Genomic DNA, 18,908 nt, shown 5'->3' on the forward strand with positions numbered 1-18,908 from the left:
CACTCCTTATCCTTCTTTATTTTACCAGCTCCTCATCCTACCTCTTTATATTAATGGTGCTGCCAACAACTTGCCTCCCCAATACTCTTCCCTTCTGTACTCTCCTATGACTCGCCTAAGCTCCAATTTTCCCCTTTGCTATTTTCAGCATAGATTTTGCATTAGGTCTATTGTGGGAATTGCTTTCCTTCATGCAGTTAATGTTCTTGTTTTTGCTAATGAAGGTCTGCTTTTTTCCTTGCCAATTCCCCATATATTCTCTAAACTAATACAACCTATGGCATAACAGCCCCATTTTTGGGACTGTAGCCAAACACTGTACAAACAAGTCTGTTTCCTCATATCATAGATTCACTTCTCTGTTTCCGTCTATTTTTAACTAATACCATTTTTTTCCATGGAAGCTCATAAGATTATCTTAGTTTTCTCATTTATTTTCTGCTTCATTGTTTATCATTGTTCTCAGTCTTGTTAACCACTTGTCTACCAATATATCAAAGCTGGAATTTCTTTTGCACTAACAACCTGTTTTGAAAAATAAATATATGGAACTTTTTCATCTTTTCTCTATGTAATTAGAATGTGAAAACCACTAGAAGACACACTTATTTTTTTCCTGGTTTTTGCTTTCATAATGCATACATGTTATGTTATTCTTTGCCCTTGTTTTTTTTCTTCATCTTATTTGCAAATATACTTAGTGATTCTAGTTTCTTCTGCTGCCTCAGCACCATGCCAGATCAAATCTTCATGTTGTGATTATTCAATGTCTTTTAACTAAAAAGTTCTATCTATTCACAGCAAGCATAAACTCCTTCTGACCACCTCCTATTTACAAGAAGCTAGTCTGAGATAGTTCTGCTGCACTCTCGTTTCAGGAGCCATGCATTTTTTTCTGTGTCTCATGAGTCACATCTTTCTCTCCTTCTCTTTGCCTGCGTGTGACTCTGCTCTGTTCCTCAACAGTCTTTTCACTGCTGCTATAAATATCTTCTGTATTCAGCTGCCATGTAGAATATCCTTGCATTTCTCCAGGTAATCGATGTTCATAGTCATTGATAGCCCAGAGAGCAGTGCTGAATGGAGTGAAATCCAGCTGATTTGGCCGGTCACAAGTGGTGTTCCCGAGGGGCCAGTCCTGTTTAACATCTTTATCAACAAACTGGGCAATGGGCTCCAGTCAGTTTGCAGGTGCCCCCAACCTGGATTAGAGGGAATATGGATCTGCTGGGGGTTAGGAAGGCTCTTCAGAGGGATCTGGACAGGCTGAATCGATGGGATGAGGCTAATAGGATGAGGTTCTGTGGGGCTAAGTGCCAGGTCCTACACTTGGGTCACAACAGCCTAAGGGAACATGCCAGGCTTAGGAAAGAGTGGCTGCAAAGTTGCCTGGCAGAAAAGCACCAGGGAATATTGGTCAACAAGTGCTGAACATGAGCCAGGTGTGCCCAGGTGGCCAAGAAGCCAATGGCAGCCTGGTCTCTGTTAGCACCAGGGCAGTGATTATCCCCCTGTACTCAGCACTGGTGATGCCACACCTCAGATCCTGTGCCCAGTTTTGGGCTCCTCACTGTGACGACATTGAGGTGCTAGAGGAAGTGGAGAGAAGAGCAATGGAGCCAGTAAAGGGTCTGGAGCACAGATCCTGCGAGGAGCCACTGAGGGATCTGGGTTTATTCTGGGGAATGCTCAGGGGAGACCTTATCACTCTACAGCCACCTGAAAGGAGACTGTAGCCAGGTGGGGGGTTGGTCTCTTCTCCATAGTAAGAAGCAACAGGATGAGAGGAAATGACCTCAAGTTGTGCTATGGGAGGTTTAGATGGATATTGGGGAAAAAATTCTTCATTGAAAGCATTGGAACAGGCTGCCCAGGGTCACCATCCCTGGAGGTTTTTTTAAAAAGATGTGGCACATAGGAATATGGTTTAGTGGTGGACTGGGTGGTGCTGGCTTAATGGTTAGACTTAATAATCTTAAAGGTCTTCTCCAACTTAAGCAATTACAGGTTTCTATGATTCTGTAATTACTTCCAGAATTCATTTGAGAATGTATCTCTTAATGCCCTTTCCAATTTCTTTCTTTTTTCAGCTTCTAGTCTTTGCAGTTGTTAATGGTCTCAAATAGCTGCACAGAAAGTGTTCTATGATATATAGACATTTTACCCTCTTTTAATGTTTCCTATGCTTAGGAGTATTATCTTGCATAGAAGTGTTTTTCTTTTGTTTATATAAGCAGCTGAAAACCAGAAGATATTTTAAAGTGTTTTCTGATAAGTTCACACTTTTTTTCTGGTCTATGTTTTCTTTTTATTTTGCACATACCTAGTATATTTTTTCCTTAAATTTTTCATAAAACTTGAAAATGTACAGGTGTGAATGTGAATTCTGGTTTTCATAGTGTATATTTACAGTATATTGCTTTTCTTACCTTCTGTTCCTAAAAATCCACAGAAAATGCATTCTTCTTACAACTAATTTTTTGGGGGATTCTTTATTTCTCACATCATTATCAAGTTTTTGTTTATTCTTGTGCTTTTACCTAAAACTGGGAAACCAGCAGCTTAAAGAAATCATAAGTTACAGCAGCAAAGTTAAATTTTTAAACATCTTTCTTCTTTGCTTAAGAGGTATGCCTTCATATAGAATTTTGTCATTGTCCATCAGGAATGTCAGAAAAAAATTGCTGTCACTCATGTAATTGCATAATATAGGAACTCTGAGGACCTGGCAATTGGCTTTCCTTCTCTGTCATGTGCCTGATACAGGATTTTGTGAAAGGTGGTGGTGCATGCCAGTCAGGAAGAATTGGATGCCCATTTCTCCTCCCCATTGGTGGCTTTGATCTGTCTGTAGTATGTTACTGAAGAGCCCAAAGAAGCCAAAGTTTTTCAGATTTTCCTCCTCCCTGCCCTAGCTTTTTAATGCTGAAAGGATTGGAAAAATTGGTAAATTCTAGTTTTAAAGTAATGAATAGTGAATCAGTGGCAGCACGTATGCACTTACTTGTAAGTTGACACGGAGCTGAATATCGACAAATACCTGGAATGCACGATGAATCAGGTTCTGATTGAAACACAGAGCTTGTGTCATGGACTGTTACAGAAAAACACAAGCTACAGGTTGAATTAGTAATTAATAGGAGGGAATTATATCCCTCCTTACTATTATAGTTACAAGAAAAAGTAAGCCCTGGTAACAAAGAGAGAATGGAGGCTCAGTGTTAAATGGAGAGGAAAAATTATGACAAGGATTACAAAACAAAATTAAATAAAAGTACAAAAACATAAATCTTACTGACAAATTGTGAAAGTATTATTTGAAATAGACTGGGGAGGAGGGCAAAAAGAAAAAGAGAATTGATTTTTTTTTTATTTTATTTTATTTTTTATTTTATATTTTTTTTTTACCAGCTAATCCCGAAAGATCTGTCCTGCCTTAATTCAGTTTCAGTATTCTAGTTTGTTTCCTGGGTCATCTTGGTGTGTGTCATAGTGTAATACTTTTCTTAGCCCTTCTATTATATAATTATCAGAATGTTTTGTTTGGTATCATTTGCTAGTAACTGAACCTATAAGTGGATCAAAGCATATTCTGAAAATTTACAAGTTTATAAACTGCTGTCCTCTAGCTATTCTTTACATGTTTTTCTACCTTATCCTGTACTTAAGTTTCTGAGTCATTACTGAAAATAATAAACTACTCAAAAAAAACAAAATTAACTAAAAACCCAAACATGTTTACATGACTGACAGCACTTTTGCTCTGTGTCTGATGTCTGAAGGCACTTTCTCAGTGATGCTACTTCATTTAGTATGGACTTGCTGAATGGCAAAGGACAGGGGAAATGCAGAGTTAATTCTTATTTAGATGTGTTTGTATACTATTAATTCTTTTTATTCTCTAGGGCCAAACTTGGAATGCCCCAGTTCTTGAGTCTTGAAGCACAGAGTCTCCTGCGAATGCTCTTCAAAAGAAATCCAGCAAACAGATTAGGTAAAGTTTTTAGCAGAATATTTTAGATTTGATCATAGTATTCATAACATCAGTGATTAAAAAAACTTACTAGAATTCTGTTTCCTATGTAAAACAGGCTTTAAAGTTAGAATGTAATTTGCCCTTCAAGTGATCGCTAAAGTATTATCATTTCTGCTAGTCATGCATCTAAAATTAATGCAGAAAGAATAAGAAATATGATTTTGCTAACTATTCCTTTGACCAAGAAGAAAATAATTCATAGACATTTTTCTTCCTTATAAAAGGAGCAGGTCCAGATGGAGTAGAAGAAATTAAGAGGCATGCATTCTTTTCCAAAATAGATTGGAATGTGAGTATCTAATTAAAACTCAATCAGTAAATTTCTTGGTTAAGTCTTTTATGGTATCATATAACTTTTCCATTTACAATGTGTCCCTTCTCTTCAGAAATTGTACCGGAGAGAAATTCATCCTCCTTTTAAACCTGCAACTGGCAGACCTGAAGATACATTTTATTTTGACCCTGAGTTTACAGCAAAAACTCCAAAAGGTAAAGAAATATGAATGAATTTACATATTTAAAATACAGAATTTGAATTTCGAATGCTTTCATTTAGAAATAGTTGTCTTTACAAATCCAAGGTGCTACAAAAATTTCAGTATTTAAGCTCATATCTACATGTTAAAAACTGCTTGTAAGTAGATGATGTATTTTTCAGATTCGCCTGGTATTCCACCCAGTGCTAATGCACATCAGCTTTTTCGGGGATTTAGTTTTGTAGCTATTGCATCAGATGATGAAAGCCAAGCAATGCAGACAGTTGGAGTGCATTCAATTGTCCAGGTGAGTACATCTAATAACAAAAATCAGTGTTGTCTCTTGTGGATGGATTGTTTCCTTGTCACAGAATTAAGTATCATGACAAAAGCATCATCATCTTTTATACAAGAAAAGTAAAGATCAGATTATTTTTATCCAAACAAAATCTCTGAAGGTACAGGACCTGTTTAATTACTGAGCAGCTACAGGTCCAAATAGGCTTCAACCTAAAATGAAAACATTTTACCATCTGTGCTGTATTAACTCTTTAATGTCAAGCCATAACTATAAGGTGGAGTGGAATGACAGATATATTGATTTATTGTTTTTTTTCCCCCATACATGAAAATGTCAGTTGACTCCTGCAATGCAGTAGTAGGAGGCACTAGAGTATGATTGTGAATAGTATCTGGATGTTCTGGACTGCTCTGCATCTTGGCATCCATGACCCAGGACATATTCTGTCCCTCCCAAGCCACTTGATTTGCTACTCTGTGCTATTTTGAGACGGATTTCAGTGTACCATGCAAGTCAGTGTTACAGTGCACACTCAAGCTTTCTTGATGTATTTGAATGACTCCAGTAGAGTGTCCTGCATTAATAATTGTGAGGCTGGCACCTGGAGGAGGAGACCTCTGCAGAAATTGTATTTGTCTCCTCTCTCTGCTTTTAATAATTCTAATTACTGAGTCATGAAAACCAACTCATGATCTAAATTTTGTTGAAAACTTCTTAATGTATAGGTAGGAATAAAATGGTGTGGTGTATGATTTGGTTTATTTGTATTTTTCACTGCACTGATGATTTGCAAATGTCTGAGAAAATTTTTAAAAGCAGTTTATACAGAACATGAATAGCCCTTGTATTTCTTTAACACTCTTACATCTAGAATTGTTGCAACGTGGTTTTCTACACATTACTGTTTCATGTGTAATAACATTTTTTTAAAATATAACTTTAGATACTTTTTTATTCTCAGTAAGCTTTCTGATTTGATATATGCATCAGAATTATTTCTGATCCTGGTATCTTGCTAGAAGTTTTTGCAAAACTTCTCTGTGCTGCTTCATTCCCACATAGTTTTGTAGATGCCATTATTGCTCTTTGTATATGATTTCCTTCTCTTGTAAAGGTCTGTTTCTCTGCTGCCTTTCCTCTGTGCCCCTCAACAACTTCCTCACTCCTATTTCCTCTTTTCTGTGCTGCAGGATACCCAGATGGTTTCCTGCAAATGCTTTGCATCCTTTGCACAAACTCCATGCACTAGAACACCATTTCCTTCCCTTACAAGAGTGAGCACTTGTCCTCCTTTCAGCTTTTTATTTCTGTGAAAGGATTTTTGACTGCCATTCCATGCAATTCCAGCCAATCTGATTCCATTCAGTATGTCTGAATTTTCCAGCTGGCATTCTGTCTATTCAGATAATAAAAACATTGATACTTCTTTACCATTGTTGTATCAGTATTTTATCTTGAAGTCTTCTGATTTTCCTTGATTTGGAGTTTGTATTTTTAAATTAGTAAAGCAGCAATCAGAAAAATAATGTTGTCCGTTTCTAGAATACAGTGTGCATTATTTACAATATGTCTAATATAATTTATCTTGTACTAATATGAACAGAAGGTACTGAGGATTTAGACCACTTTGACCTAGTAGAGTCATCAGTTTAAAATTTTAAGCAAATCATTAGGATTTTTTTTAAAAGTTATTTTAATAAAAAAAAATCCGTTACATATTAAGAATATTCATCAATTGATGATGTTATTTTGGTAGCAGTTGCACAGGAACAGCATTCAGTTTACTGATGGATATGAAGTAAAGGAAGATATTGGAGTTGGCTCTTACTCTGTTTGCAAGAGATGTGTTCATAAAGCTTCAAACATGGAATATGCTGTAAAGGTAATTACTTTGTTATAAACAGCACTTCTCAGATTTTAGCATTGGCCATCTTTTATTTGCCATAGAGAAACATAGAGATTAACTTTTTTTAATATAAAAATATTTTTTATGCAACTGTAAAAGTAAATTCATAAATTCTCAAATGGGTAAGGAGTTCATAATAGCCTTCAGTCTGGTATAACTTCCAGAATAAACTTCAACTCTGTTTTGGCTTCCTGGCTTTCAGCAAGGTTTTTAATGTTGTTCTTATGTTATTCTATAGATCTTTCTAGCACTTCTTTGACAGCATTAAATTCTCAGTTGAAATCAATAGATTTCCCAGAACTGCAATGATAAGATTTTTTTGTCTTTTTGTGTAATAACCTGGGACAGAATGGTTACTATGAAAGCAAGAGTATGGATTAGCAGGCTTTATAAGTGGGAAAAAAAAACCTTTAGTCTTTAAATCCTATACTATGAGGCAGTTCTCTTTTTGAATTATTGAACAGCTTGCTACTTAATTATGTAAAATACAAAGATGAATTAAGTATGTAGATTGCTTCCTGGAAACCTTCCAGTTTCAATTTGGTAGTTAAATACTTATTTTTATTCTTGTTCTGGCCAGGAACTGATTTGGCTTTTCTGTTTTCAATTTGAAGTAATTTCTTGAAACTGCAAGAAAGTCCTGTCATAGCTGATAATTCCCTCAGCTATAACATTTGTTGTGAAGATTCACTCACTTTTCTATTGCCTCTCTTAGGGCATTTTTTTCCTCAAGGAATCTTGAAGAAAAGAATAAGATGATCAGTGTCTGCTGTGTTAGCAGGGGGTGGGTAGCAGTATGGGCATAAGGATGAAGGGGTAACACAACAGTGGAAAAGACATTATAGGAAATTCTGCAGTTCAGGAGAGGAAAAAAGTGAGAAGAACAAGAATACATTTAAGTAGGGCAAAACAATGTTTTGCTTGATTAAACAAGGTGGACTTTAGAGCTGAATGTACTTTAATAATGAAAGTGTGTTTGAATTTACTCTCAGAAATCTTTACTTTTTTAAAATTTTTTGTTCTATTTTTCTCCTGCTTTCTTTTGCTGCATCAAATATTTGTTTGAGATTAGCATTGTGAAAATTAGCTCATTAGCATCATCCAACAAGTATCTCATGTTAAATTAGGAATTTCCTGTTTTATTAAATAATGCATCACTGAATGATCTACTGAACAGCCTTGCATTATTTATCGCAGCCAAAGAGATCAGATCACTTATCCTCCAAAATTGTTTTCAAAAGAGACTTTTTCATTTTTCCAAACATTTTTTGCTTTGCCTTGCTTTTCCAGTTTAACAGACTTGGGTTTGGTTATAATCCATGCCTTTTGCAACTGCAAATACTGCTTAACTGTTGATACTAATAAGCATACCAAAGCATTACTCTAGATTCACAGAAAGAATTATGCCTATGTCTGTACATGCTGTTACAGATTATTGACAAGAGTAAAAGAGATCCAACAGAAGAGATTGAAATCCTGCTGCGCTATGGACAGCATCCAAATATTATTACCCTGAAAGATGTAAGTAGTGTTTTAAAGACATCATTTACTGTATTATAATTGTGAATCGCTTTCTAATTTGAGAGACAACAAGCTACATGTTTTAGATTTATGTTCATGTTTTTCAGTATTTAAAAATAAAACAATGTTCCTATGCAATTTATTCAGTAAGTATCTAGTTTTTTACTGGGATTTCTGTGTTTGCTTTTAAAGATGCTTAAATTGTGGTACATTGTTGTTTAAGGAGTCAAATCATTCATCCTTCATAAATCCTAGCACAAGAATAATTTATTTAATGTTGGCTGTATTTTTCAAGAAACAAGGAAGTTTTTTGATTGCTAAGTTAACTTTGAATCTGATTTTGCCTGCATTAATCAAAAGCAATTTTACTGTACGCTATTATATAACACAGGATGCACTGTTAGCACAGTACCCAAAGTAATTTTCATGGACAGTACCAAGTATTACTTAGCAGTAGACAAAAATCTTTCCATGTGCATGGTTTTCACTCTTTTTTACCCAGTATCTTTATCTGGCCTCTGTATGAACACTGTCTAGGTATTTTTTCCTTGTGTTATTTGTTCTGACCATGGGAGCACTTTGTCCTTAAAAAGCAAGGCATAACATAAGCTGGGAGGGTAGAGGGTTTGCTTAGTGAGCAGTAGCAGTATATTCTGATGATCTAACTCAAAAAGAAAATTGCCTTTGTTTCCTTGGTTATTCATTAAAGAGGATTAAAAATTTAAAAGGCATATGCTTAATGACTTTCTTAGACTGCAGGGAAATATTCTGGTCCCCCAAACCAAACCTCAGGCAAAACAGCAAACCATTTCCAGGAAGCTGAGCTCAGCTGAAAGGAGATGGTCAGACATTTTGAAGTCATTAAAACAACAGCTCATAAATACTGTGGAGATGAGCACTAGACAACTGTGCATGAAGTTGATCTACTATAACCTATCTTCACTTTATTGATATCATACTGTTTGGCCTTTTCTTGAACAGAGAAAGTAAGGCAGATATTCAGGGGAGCCCACCAGGGAGCTTATCTTATTGTAAGCAAGATACCACAATTACAGTCCCACTTTCTGTTCTGCTTCATGTGATTGGACAATAAAGCTACTTGAAAGGAGCTGTGCTGAATAGAACCTGCATCAGCATTCGGGGTGCTTTTAGTGCTGCATGCTGGGCTCATGAGTTACTTTAATTCACAACAGAGTTTATGTCATTTAAGCAGGAAGACAAACATGAGAATGTGAGCACTTACCTGAACTCGAGCATGATGAATATTTTACTTTGAGAACAGAAATCCAGGCAGCCTTAAACAGCTGTAATACATGTTGAATTATTTTACTTTGTAATTAATCTTTTATCATCATCAGTCATCTTCCAGCAGGAACCATCTTTCATACACAGTAACAGCAATACACAAATAGAAGACTACCAAAAAAAAGCCTTAAACCCACAAAGGAAGAAAGGCTGTAATTCTCACTCACTTCTGCTTCAGACCAGTTCCCCAAGCAGAAATTAAGGAAGGATATCCAGTGTAAGAAGAGACATAGAATTCATATAAAGTAGAATCATGTAGAAATCTGTAAGAATTCAACATTAAGTTTTTCTTGTCCTAATACAGACCCATGGGGCAGATTGCTTGCATATCCCACATTATAGTGGTGTGCTATTACAGCTTTCTGAGAAGATAAGGAGTATTTTGCCTTCGGGTCTCAAACTCTAGAGCACCATGTACCATTATAAAAATAAAACTCATTGCTGATGTGTTCAATTTTACATTTAGTTCCACATCAAAACTTAAATGTTTATAATATAAAGTGTCAAAATAAAATATTTCAGCATTTAAGTGTCTGCTTTGGAAATTATTATTCTGCAAGAAATAATCTTTCTTTTCTTCTGTTTCAAGAAGAAATGCAGTAATATTTGAATTTTGCTTAAGATGGAAGTTTTCATTCTTCTTCAGCTTTTTTATGTAATTTAATTCTGAAGGTGTTTGGATTGAAACAATGGATATTCAAGAGACCAAATTCTTTCTGCAGTGCACAGTCCTCTGGGGGTTTTCCTTCTGATTGTTATCAGTGGTCTTTTTCAGTTACACAGTATATAAACAAAAGGAGCTATATTGTGCTAAATCAGATGTCCTTCTTATCCAATATCCTGCCTCTGACAAGAGGCCCTTAGTGGATGCCTAGGAAACAGTGTAAGAAGGGAGGAAGCACACAGCTTCCAACAAAACATTACCTAGAAACTTCCTGTGCCAGACCATTATAAGTATTTTACCCTTTTTATGTAATAGTTACTGTTCTGTAACAGAACTTTTGTCCTGTTTTGAAAGCAGGACAAAAGTTATTTAAAGCATGGCCTGAAGAATCTTTTCAGAAACATTTTAGCAACCTGAATACAGGCTATCCAGTCTCCCTGTCCAAGTGCTTATTTATGATTTCAAAATACCTCATAATATGTCTGTAAAATCTTACTTCCCTTGACAAAACCCTTGATTTCTTTCTCCATTGCATTATATTTTGTTCATATGCCTACATCTGTTTCTTACTATAGTTTCTTCCACTTTACCTAATAAAGAAGACTTACTGACTTACCTGTGCCTTGTGCTCAGAGATAATTTTAAAAAGTAGTATCACATTTGTGATTTTAGCATGATACTGTGCATCTGTGAAGAAAACTTTGTCAGTATTAATTCAAAAACAACTTAAGTTGCTAATACCATTACAGGAATTGGTGCAAATGGGATTGGTTTGTTTAGGGCGAATTATCTGTGGGGTTTTTTGGCTGACAGATAGGACCAGCAGATAAAATAGTAACCAAATGCAAATTTTGCTTGAATTCTGCAATCCTGAGATGTGTATGCTCTGTCATGTCAAATAAAATAAGCTGATCATCTTATGTTATACCAGGATTAGAGAAAGAATGCCTATCAAAAAAATAGCCAGTTTAGTATCTAGAATTAGATAATTCTGCTTTTGAATATTGTGAAATATTTAAAGTCTTAATGCAAACACATTCTCAGTTATTTATATTTCATGGGGAAAAAATTCCTGTTAAATGAGAACACAGAAACCCATCATGTCTTCATCTCCTTAAGATCATAAGCTTGTAAGGCCCACAGAATTATTTAACATTCTTTTTTTTTTTTTCTTTTTCTTTATTTGGTGAGAAAATAAATCTTTTTAATATTGTTAGGAGAACGAAAATTTTGATGCTTAGAACTTTATTAGTGTGTTTTTCCCAAGTAGCTTAACACCAGGGAATTGGAAAGAAAACCTTTTTTTATTCTCGTTTTCTGTTACTTAGCTGGTATCTATCCCTACATTTATTTTACAGTAATTTTGATAATTGTTTCTACTTAAAGACAAGTTGTTTTTATTTCACACATTTTACTGAAAACAACAATTGCAACATCACCATGAAAGTAGGTTGAAAAGATTAAAGGGAACAGCCTGTAAAAGGTTTCCCTAAAGCAGGAATTGTTTCTGGATTAAGTTGGAACTCCCAGGCCAGGTTGGATGGGGCTTTGAGCAGCCTAATCTAGTGAAACATGCCCTGCCTATGGAGGGAGGAAGGTTAGGACTCGATGATCTTAAAGGGCTCTTTCAGCCTGAACCATTCTATGATCCTGTGAAAGTGCAACTGAAATTAAATGCTGAAGTGTAAGTACCTTAAAATGTGTTTTGGTATCACTCAGTCTGTAGTGCCCTCTGGTGAGAATGTAAAGAATTCTCTAATACTTACCAGGACTATAAAATCCGTGCAAAAATTAAGCCATTTTCCATAACTAAAAGTAAGGAATAAAATATGCATATTTTATTACTTTTAGATTTTGGTATAGGTTTTGTATGCAGAATAATGTGTAAGTTTTAGGTTTTTGTCATAGCGACTTTGTGTTCACTGTTCACAGAGGCTATTTGAGGTAAACTTGGATTAATTTTTTTCCTTATTATTTGACTGCTGGAATGATCTCTGTTTATATTTTTATTTGGTGCAATAATTGCTGCTTGAATTAGCTCTGGTTTTGCCTTAATTAGACTAGTTTCCATTTTTTACTACTTAATTTCTCACGTCTAGTTTACTTTGTTTTAGTGAAACTGTGTGTGGGAAACTACTTGTTATTTATCCTTTTTTATCTTTAAACACTTCAATGCCAGTATTTCTATATTATTTTGGTACAGTGTTGCCTTTTTGTAAAGGTTTTGTGTTCACTTCTGAAGATGAAGAACATTTGTATAGGGTGTGGGTTGTGAAGTACAGGGAAAACAATTGAAGAAAACAGCTTGTGGAGGCACCTGCACTGTCTCTGTGTTTCACAGGAAGACAGCAGAGAATAAATATTTTTAAGTTTCAATTTTTGTGTACTTTTTGCAGGTGTATGATGATGGAAAATATGTGTATGTAGTAACAGAACTTATGAAAGGAGGAGAACTGCTGGATAAAATTCTCAGGCAAAAATTTTTCTCAGAACGAGAAGCTAGTGCTGTTCTGTTCACAATAACAAAAACGGTTGAATATCTCCACGCACAAGGGGTAAGTTTTCATCTCAGACAAAATGTTCATAGCTATTGATATTCTTCTCTTTCAGAAGCATTTACTTGTATCTTGACACGTTCTTCTGCGTGGTAATTAAGTGGTTTTTGGTAAACAATTACATTGCAGCAGGAATTTGTGTTGAAATCAAAACTTTCCTTATCAGCTCTGTATATGTTCAGATAACTGAGATGATGCAACTGTTTCTGTTGTTCTTCATGCAGTCTGTCAGCAGTTCTGTGGAATATGCAGATAATTACTAACAGAGTTATGAGGGGAAGAAAGTCCAGGAAGGAGTGCTAGGACCAGCGTTGTTGCATAGCCATGGAACCTAATCTAATTTCAGTCTCATCCTGAGATATACCCTAAAAATTTATTTTCCACGTGTCATACTTGTAATTCCTTTGACTTCTTGATTTTGAAGAACATGGTTTATGACATGTAACTCCTGTGCCATAGGGTCAGGAACTTGTAGGACACAGAAAATTAACACTTAGGGAAATTAATTTGGAGACAGAGGAAGTAGTTCAAATATAGAGAAGGACAGTGTGATAATTGCATGGCAAGAAAGACAAGTTGTGTTGCATTTTTAAGTAAACAAGAAAAAGAGGATGGAGGAAAAGCAGAAAATAAGGGTGCAAGGAAAAAGTCAAGCAACATATAGAGTATGTTGTTACCCAAGAAAAGATCCTTTGAAACATATAGTGCTCAAATTATTTTAAGTAACAAATAGCAATACACACTGTCATGTCTGGAAGCTGTTATTTCAGAACACTTACAGTTATCAAGTATATCATTCTGTGATTCATCATTTCAGTCAGTTGCTCATGTGTGTGTTTTTATTTGAGCCTGTGTGCACAGATTAGAGTCCTTGGCCAGCAGTACCCATGGTAATTATGATAAAACCTTGATACTTTCTGTATGGAAATACAGATAATAGAATAACAAATCATACCTTGCTTCATTCTTGCCACATGTGGCTAAAAGAGGCCCAGTGTCCTTGCATCAAGTAAGGGATTTTAGGGTTTTTTACTGTAGATATCTGTAAATATTGGCATTTTAACTTGTATTAAACCACATGCACTTTGAAATGTTTGCTTTTGGAAATTTTCAAGTCTTGTATTAAGTGCACCTCCATAGGAAAGGTGGCCATATATGTAAATAGTGAGCACTTCAGTAGTCTTAATTCCTTTCTAGAAGAGCCCCTCATGTCTTCAGTGGATTTTCCTGTTGAAACTCCTTTGGACACTGGAGGAGCTTATTTGAATATGGTATTAGGTAATATATGGTTTGACAGTCTCTGCATCTGTGTGCAGTCTCCACAACCCTTCCCCGGAAGAGTTTCCTCATGGACGTTCATAAGATACTTTTGAACTGAGAAACTACCTAAGCAAGAAATTAAATCCTCAGGGTAAGCAGTACTTCCAACACTCACCCAGAGCATTCTAAGTATTAGGGCCAACATACAGTAATTAAGGATCGTCACAAGAGACATCATAAAACAGATAAACAAGAAGTGTCACGTCATCTTGGAGCAGCAGATGTGTGAATGCTGGTAGGTAATTGAGACTGCTGGTCAAAAGCACAACACTAAGAAGTAAAGAACTGAAAGTTCCTGCGTGTTATTTTGCTCTCTTCTGTTGCTCTAAAATAAAACATTATTTTTATACAAAATTCCAACATAATCTAAACAATCTGGCAATTTTTTTTAAAGCATTATATTTTTTAATATTTTCGAAATTTATCTTTGGGAAAACAGCTTAACATAGGAAGGTGTTTCAATTATTCTTTGATACAAACATTTTGATTGCTTGGGAAGCAAAGTTTTATTATGAACTAGATGGTTACACTTGCTCTTCCTCCTACTTGAGCATTGCTTCTCTTTCTTCCAAAAAAAGCATACAAGTCAAGCAGACTGTTCTAGAAACTGCCAAATCCCCAGCTCTGCGCTGCTTCCATTGCTCACTTCTTCCTTTCTACCCCTTTTAGAATCTCTTTCAAAAAGAAACCCCAAAACATCAACAAGAATAAAACTAGGTGTTTCTTTTTTATTTGCCTCTTGGAGCAGTAAATGTTGTTTCACTCATTATTAAAGAAAAAGGTAAAAAACAAGGGCAATCAGGAACTGATTCTCTTGTATGCTGACATCTAAAGGCAGGATGTTCCCCTTAACACCTACTGTTCCAAGTCAAATTATTTAATATCATTTGTATATTTAAAATTACAAGGTGTTTATTTCCATAATTTTAAGTACTTGGTTTGTTAAATCTGAGAATTGCACAGGATTTGCATGCTGGAGAAGTCTCTACTAAATAGACTTAATGTGTTAAATGGCTTTGCAATGTGTATGACTCCTGCACTCCTTGGTCTCGTATTGCTTTCCTGAAACCCTGCTAGGTCTGGATGTGTGTGTTGAGCTTCTGATTTCTGGACTTACTTGCTGGAGTCTGGGGGTGTCTTTTTGTTCTAATGTGATTACTTCTATGAAATATTTCACAATCTCTTATGTTTAAATTTAACCTGAAAAGCTGTGTTTAATATTAATAAAACACACAGAACAACAAGGAAGATAAGCCCCTCATGTTCCTCTTCAATATTTAAAGGAGGACACTTAGATCTACTCTGCTGTCTTAAAATGGTGTATACCCTCTTCTTTACAGAGAGCAAAGTGTCTGAAGGCTCTAGGCTAACTTCTTTTGTGAAGAAAATGTAGCAGGTCATCTGATTTCAAAGACTGCCCTTGTGCATTCTGGGTTTTGTTAAGGCTTGTTATAAAATAGCTAAAATTCTGCCAGAACTTTGGTAGTTTCTCCAGTATTGTCAAGCATTTTTCATCTCGAGCCCCTGCAAAAGCAGCCACTTGGAACCAGTACGGGCTTTTTTTGATAGTTGGGGAACACCTCTTTGATACTTCATTGGGGTTTTTTTTTATTATTGATATTTCTTCTTAATCAGGCTTTAAGTGTTTTTCTGAGATAAATTCAGACTTTCAGAATGAAGAGAATTGAATACAGAGTTACTCCAGCAGTGTGTGGTTATACAGTAGCAAGGTGGTACATCAGCAGCTATGGGTGCCCCAATTCCAAAAGATATTAGTAGCCAAAGGTTCTGATTTAAAGAGCCTGGTAGTAATGCATGTTAAAAAGGAATAAATTATTCAACCCTCAGAAGAGACATCTGGAACTGTCTGTACAAATAACTTTGGGGGGGTGGGGATGTCTGGAAGGGGTTTTATAGTTAGAATTCTCATGCTGCAGACACCATGGAGCATCAAAACACTGCAGCTGATGGTGGAAGCTGGAACTCTGGAAACTGAGCACACTACTGGGAGACTTAAAATTCAGTAGCAGAATTTCTAATAATAATAAAAAGCTTTTCATGTGTTTAGCTTATTGCATTTAATGGTTTTTGGGTTTTTTTTAGGTTGTTCACAGAGACCTGAAGCCTAGCAATATTCTTTATGTTGATGAATCTGGTAATCCAGAATCAATTCGAATCTGTGACTTTGGCTTTGCAAAACAACTGCGAGCAGAAAATGGTCTTTTGATGACTCCATGTTACACAGCAAATTTTGTTGCACCAGAGGTAAAACCCAGGCTAGTTTATATGCCTTGATGTATTTTACTGGGATTTTTTTGCTAGCTACTGTGGTTTTTTTTGTTCTTGTGTAACAAGTAGAATCACTCTGTAAACAGTAAAAATTTGAAATTTTACCATTTTTATAGCATAATGTAAGCATTTCTAAGCATTTTTTTCAGAAAAATATTTGTCTCCCTCAGGTTTTAAAGAGGCAAGGTTATGATGCTGCATGTGACATATGGAGCCTCGGTGTTTTACTTTATACAATGCTTACTGGGTAAGGGTGATTCATTTGCTTTGCTGTAGAATACCAAACCAGTAATAAATGTAGGCCCACTGTTGCAGCTGTTTCTATCAAAGCACTGATTAATCTCAACTTGAGGGTTGAGAATATGCTTTGCCTTTAGTAAAATCCAAGTTTGCAGGGACTGGTGTGAAAAATTCTTTGTTTCTATTGTCTCCTCTATTTTAGACTTTTAATTTTTGCTTAAAGGTGATTTTGCACTAAGAATTGTTTCATGTGAAAATTAAAGGATAGGTTAAGCAGCACATATGTTGAAGAGAATATATGTTGCAAATACAATTGCAATGCATTAAAGCATGTTTCTGTGCAAAATCCAGCCACTGAATGTTTGAAGTGATGTAGTTAGAATATAGTAAATGCAATAGAAAGGCATTTGTATATGCAACAGAAATGAATTGTATAAAAGATGAATTTAACTACAGTACCGAAAGTCTAAAATAAAATCAATTTAGCAAATGCAATAGCAACTATCTTTTTATGCTTGGTTGTTCAGATTACCACTTCTTGATGATGTTAACTCTTAACCAGATTTTCGTATTTTAAAATAAATAAGTGACAAACATATTTCGTTTTAAGTATACCTCTTTTTTAGTTGGGGGCATTCTGATAGCAGCAAGAGTATGTATAATCAAGCAAGGAAAACTGGTGCACCTTTCTTCCTCTGGCATTAAACCAACATTTATTCTTTCTCACACATTTAGATTTACAACAGAATGGATTGGTTTAGTACTTCACTAGAATATGAAAGCTTAAGGAATACTTTCTGTAATTCAGGAACCACCAGTATTTGAACTGCTATGGGAAAAATCTTCTTTTCAGACCAGATACAGAGGGAATTCATGCAATAAGAACAGATCTATAGTCAGTGCATGTATTGTCACGTGTAAAGAATAAATTCTTTTTGCAATTGTTAAACTATCTGTTGCCTATAATTATGATGAACTTGCAAACAGATTTATAATACATACTGAGGCCCAGGTTATGGAAGTTACTAACATTGAATTTGTTTGGTTAAAAAGCTACACTCCCTTTGCAAATGGTCCTGATGACACGCCAGAGGAGATTTTGGCCCGAATAGGAAGTGGAAAGTTCTCCCTCAGCGGTGGTTATTGGAACAGTGTTTCAGACACAGCTAAGGCAAGTATATTTACTTTGTCTCTTGGGGGATCAGAGATGGATTGCAATGTAACATGTTGATTATAATGTATATGTTATATCATAGATGACTGTTATATTAAAATACTGATCTAATCCCTTATGTGCCCAAAATTTTGTTTCCTGTTTTTGATCTGTTCATGTTTCAGCAGTCACTTGCAGATAGGAGGAAAGAATAGGTGTGCCTTACACACTAGTAGTTAACAGCTGCCCTGAGAAATACAGTGTGTTTTATCATTATTCACACACAAATTATCCATGGTAATAAGGGCTTAGATAATACATCATGTGGAAGCATGACATTCAAAAATCATACAGATACTCTATATCATCATAATGAAAACCACTGAAGTATTACACTTTCTTTTAAACTGCACTTGTGCAAAATAAAAATTTTGTGCAACATTTTTGAGAAGCTTATTTTTAAAAGCAAATAGACTCTGAAGTTCAGCATGCAATATCCTTTATGCCCCTTCTATATGGATGCTTAAAATACTAAAATTTTCTTAGTTCAATTGGATAACTTCCTTTTGTGTTACCAAATGTCTGTTAAGTAATATAATTAAAAGATATACTGTTAACATTGCTGGGTGGTTTTTCATTTGTTTTGAACTGACATTATAAATACACTTTTATACCTCTAGAATCTTCTTTTATAGTTTTGAACTACTAATCTGTTTTAAAGATGAAGTTCTACTGTTATTTCCATCAACTCTTCATTGACAGGACCTTGTTTCAAAAATGCTTCATGTTGACCCTCATCAAAGACTGACTGCAGCCCAAGTTCTCAGTCACCCCTGGATAGTTCACTGTGACCAGTTGCCTCAATACCAGCTGAACAGGCAGGATGCTCCCCATTTAGTGAAGGTAAGTAGATACTTGTTCAGCTTGCTGTTTAGCCAAAATTAGTGTAAACAAAAGGGGGTTTTGTTTTTAAGGTTAGGGGATAGCATGTGTCTCCTCTAAATACTGTGGAAAAGTTGTTGCAGGCTGGATGTTGCACTGAGCCATAAAATGAACTTGTAATATGTAGTAGGATTTAATGAGAAACCACTTACAGAGAATAAATCTAATACATTTGAAAAAGACTTTCATCTTTTTGTGTT

General features: G+C 35.4%; 1 protein-coding gene across 3 annotated transcripts in view; it reads left to right on the top strand.

The window, feature by feature from the left end:
- RPS6KA3 (ribosomal protein S6 kinase A3) overlaps positions 1–18,908 on the top strand; it is a 74,029-nt gene that overhangs the window by 50,135 nt on the left and 4,986 nt on the right. For 2 of the 3 annotated variants that reach the window (XM_015634703.3, XM_015634721.3), the window contains 11 exons: positions 3,906–3,994; positions 4,261–4,325; positions 4,423–4,525; positions 4,695–4,819; positions 6,570–6,695; positions 8,151–8,240; positions 12,606–12,764; positions 16,188–16,349; positions 16,544–16,620; positions 17,667–17,784; positions 18,529–18,669. In XM_015634703.3, coding sequence (XP_015490189.1) covers positions 3,906–3,994; positions 4,261–4,325; positions 4,423–4,525; positions 4,695–4,819; positions 6,570–6,695; positions 8,151–8,240; positions 12,606–12,764; positions 16,188–16,349; positions 16,544–16,620; positions 17,667–17,784; positions 18,529–18,669 — 1,255 coding nt within the window. The remainder of the gene's footprint in view (positions 1–3,905; positions 3,995–4,260; positions 4,326–4,422; positions 4,526–4,694; positions 4,820–6,569; positions 6,696–8,150; positions 8,241–12,605; positions 12,765–16,187; positions 16,350–16,543; positions 16,621–17,666; positions 17,785–18,528; positions 18,670–18,908) is intronic. The other variant, XM_015634712.3, reaches the window with a different exon arrangement.

The sequence above is a fragment of the Parus major genome, chromosome 1 (genome assembly GCF_001522545.3).
Source record: "Parus major isolate Abel chromosome 1, Parus_major1.1, whole genome shotgun sequence".
Lineage (NCBI taxonomy): Eukaryota > Metazoa > Chordata > Aves > Passeriformes > Paridae > Parus > Parus major.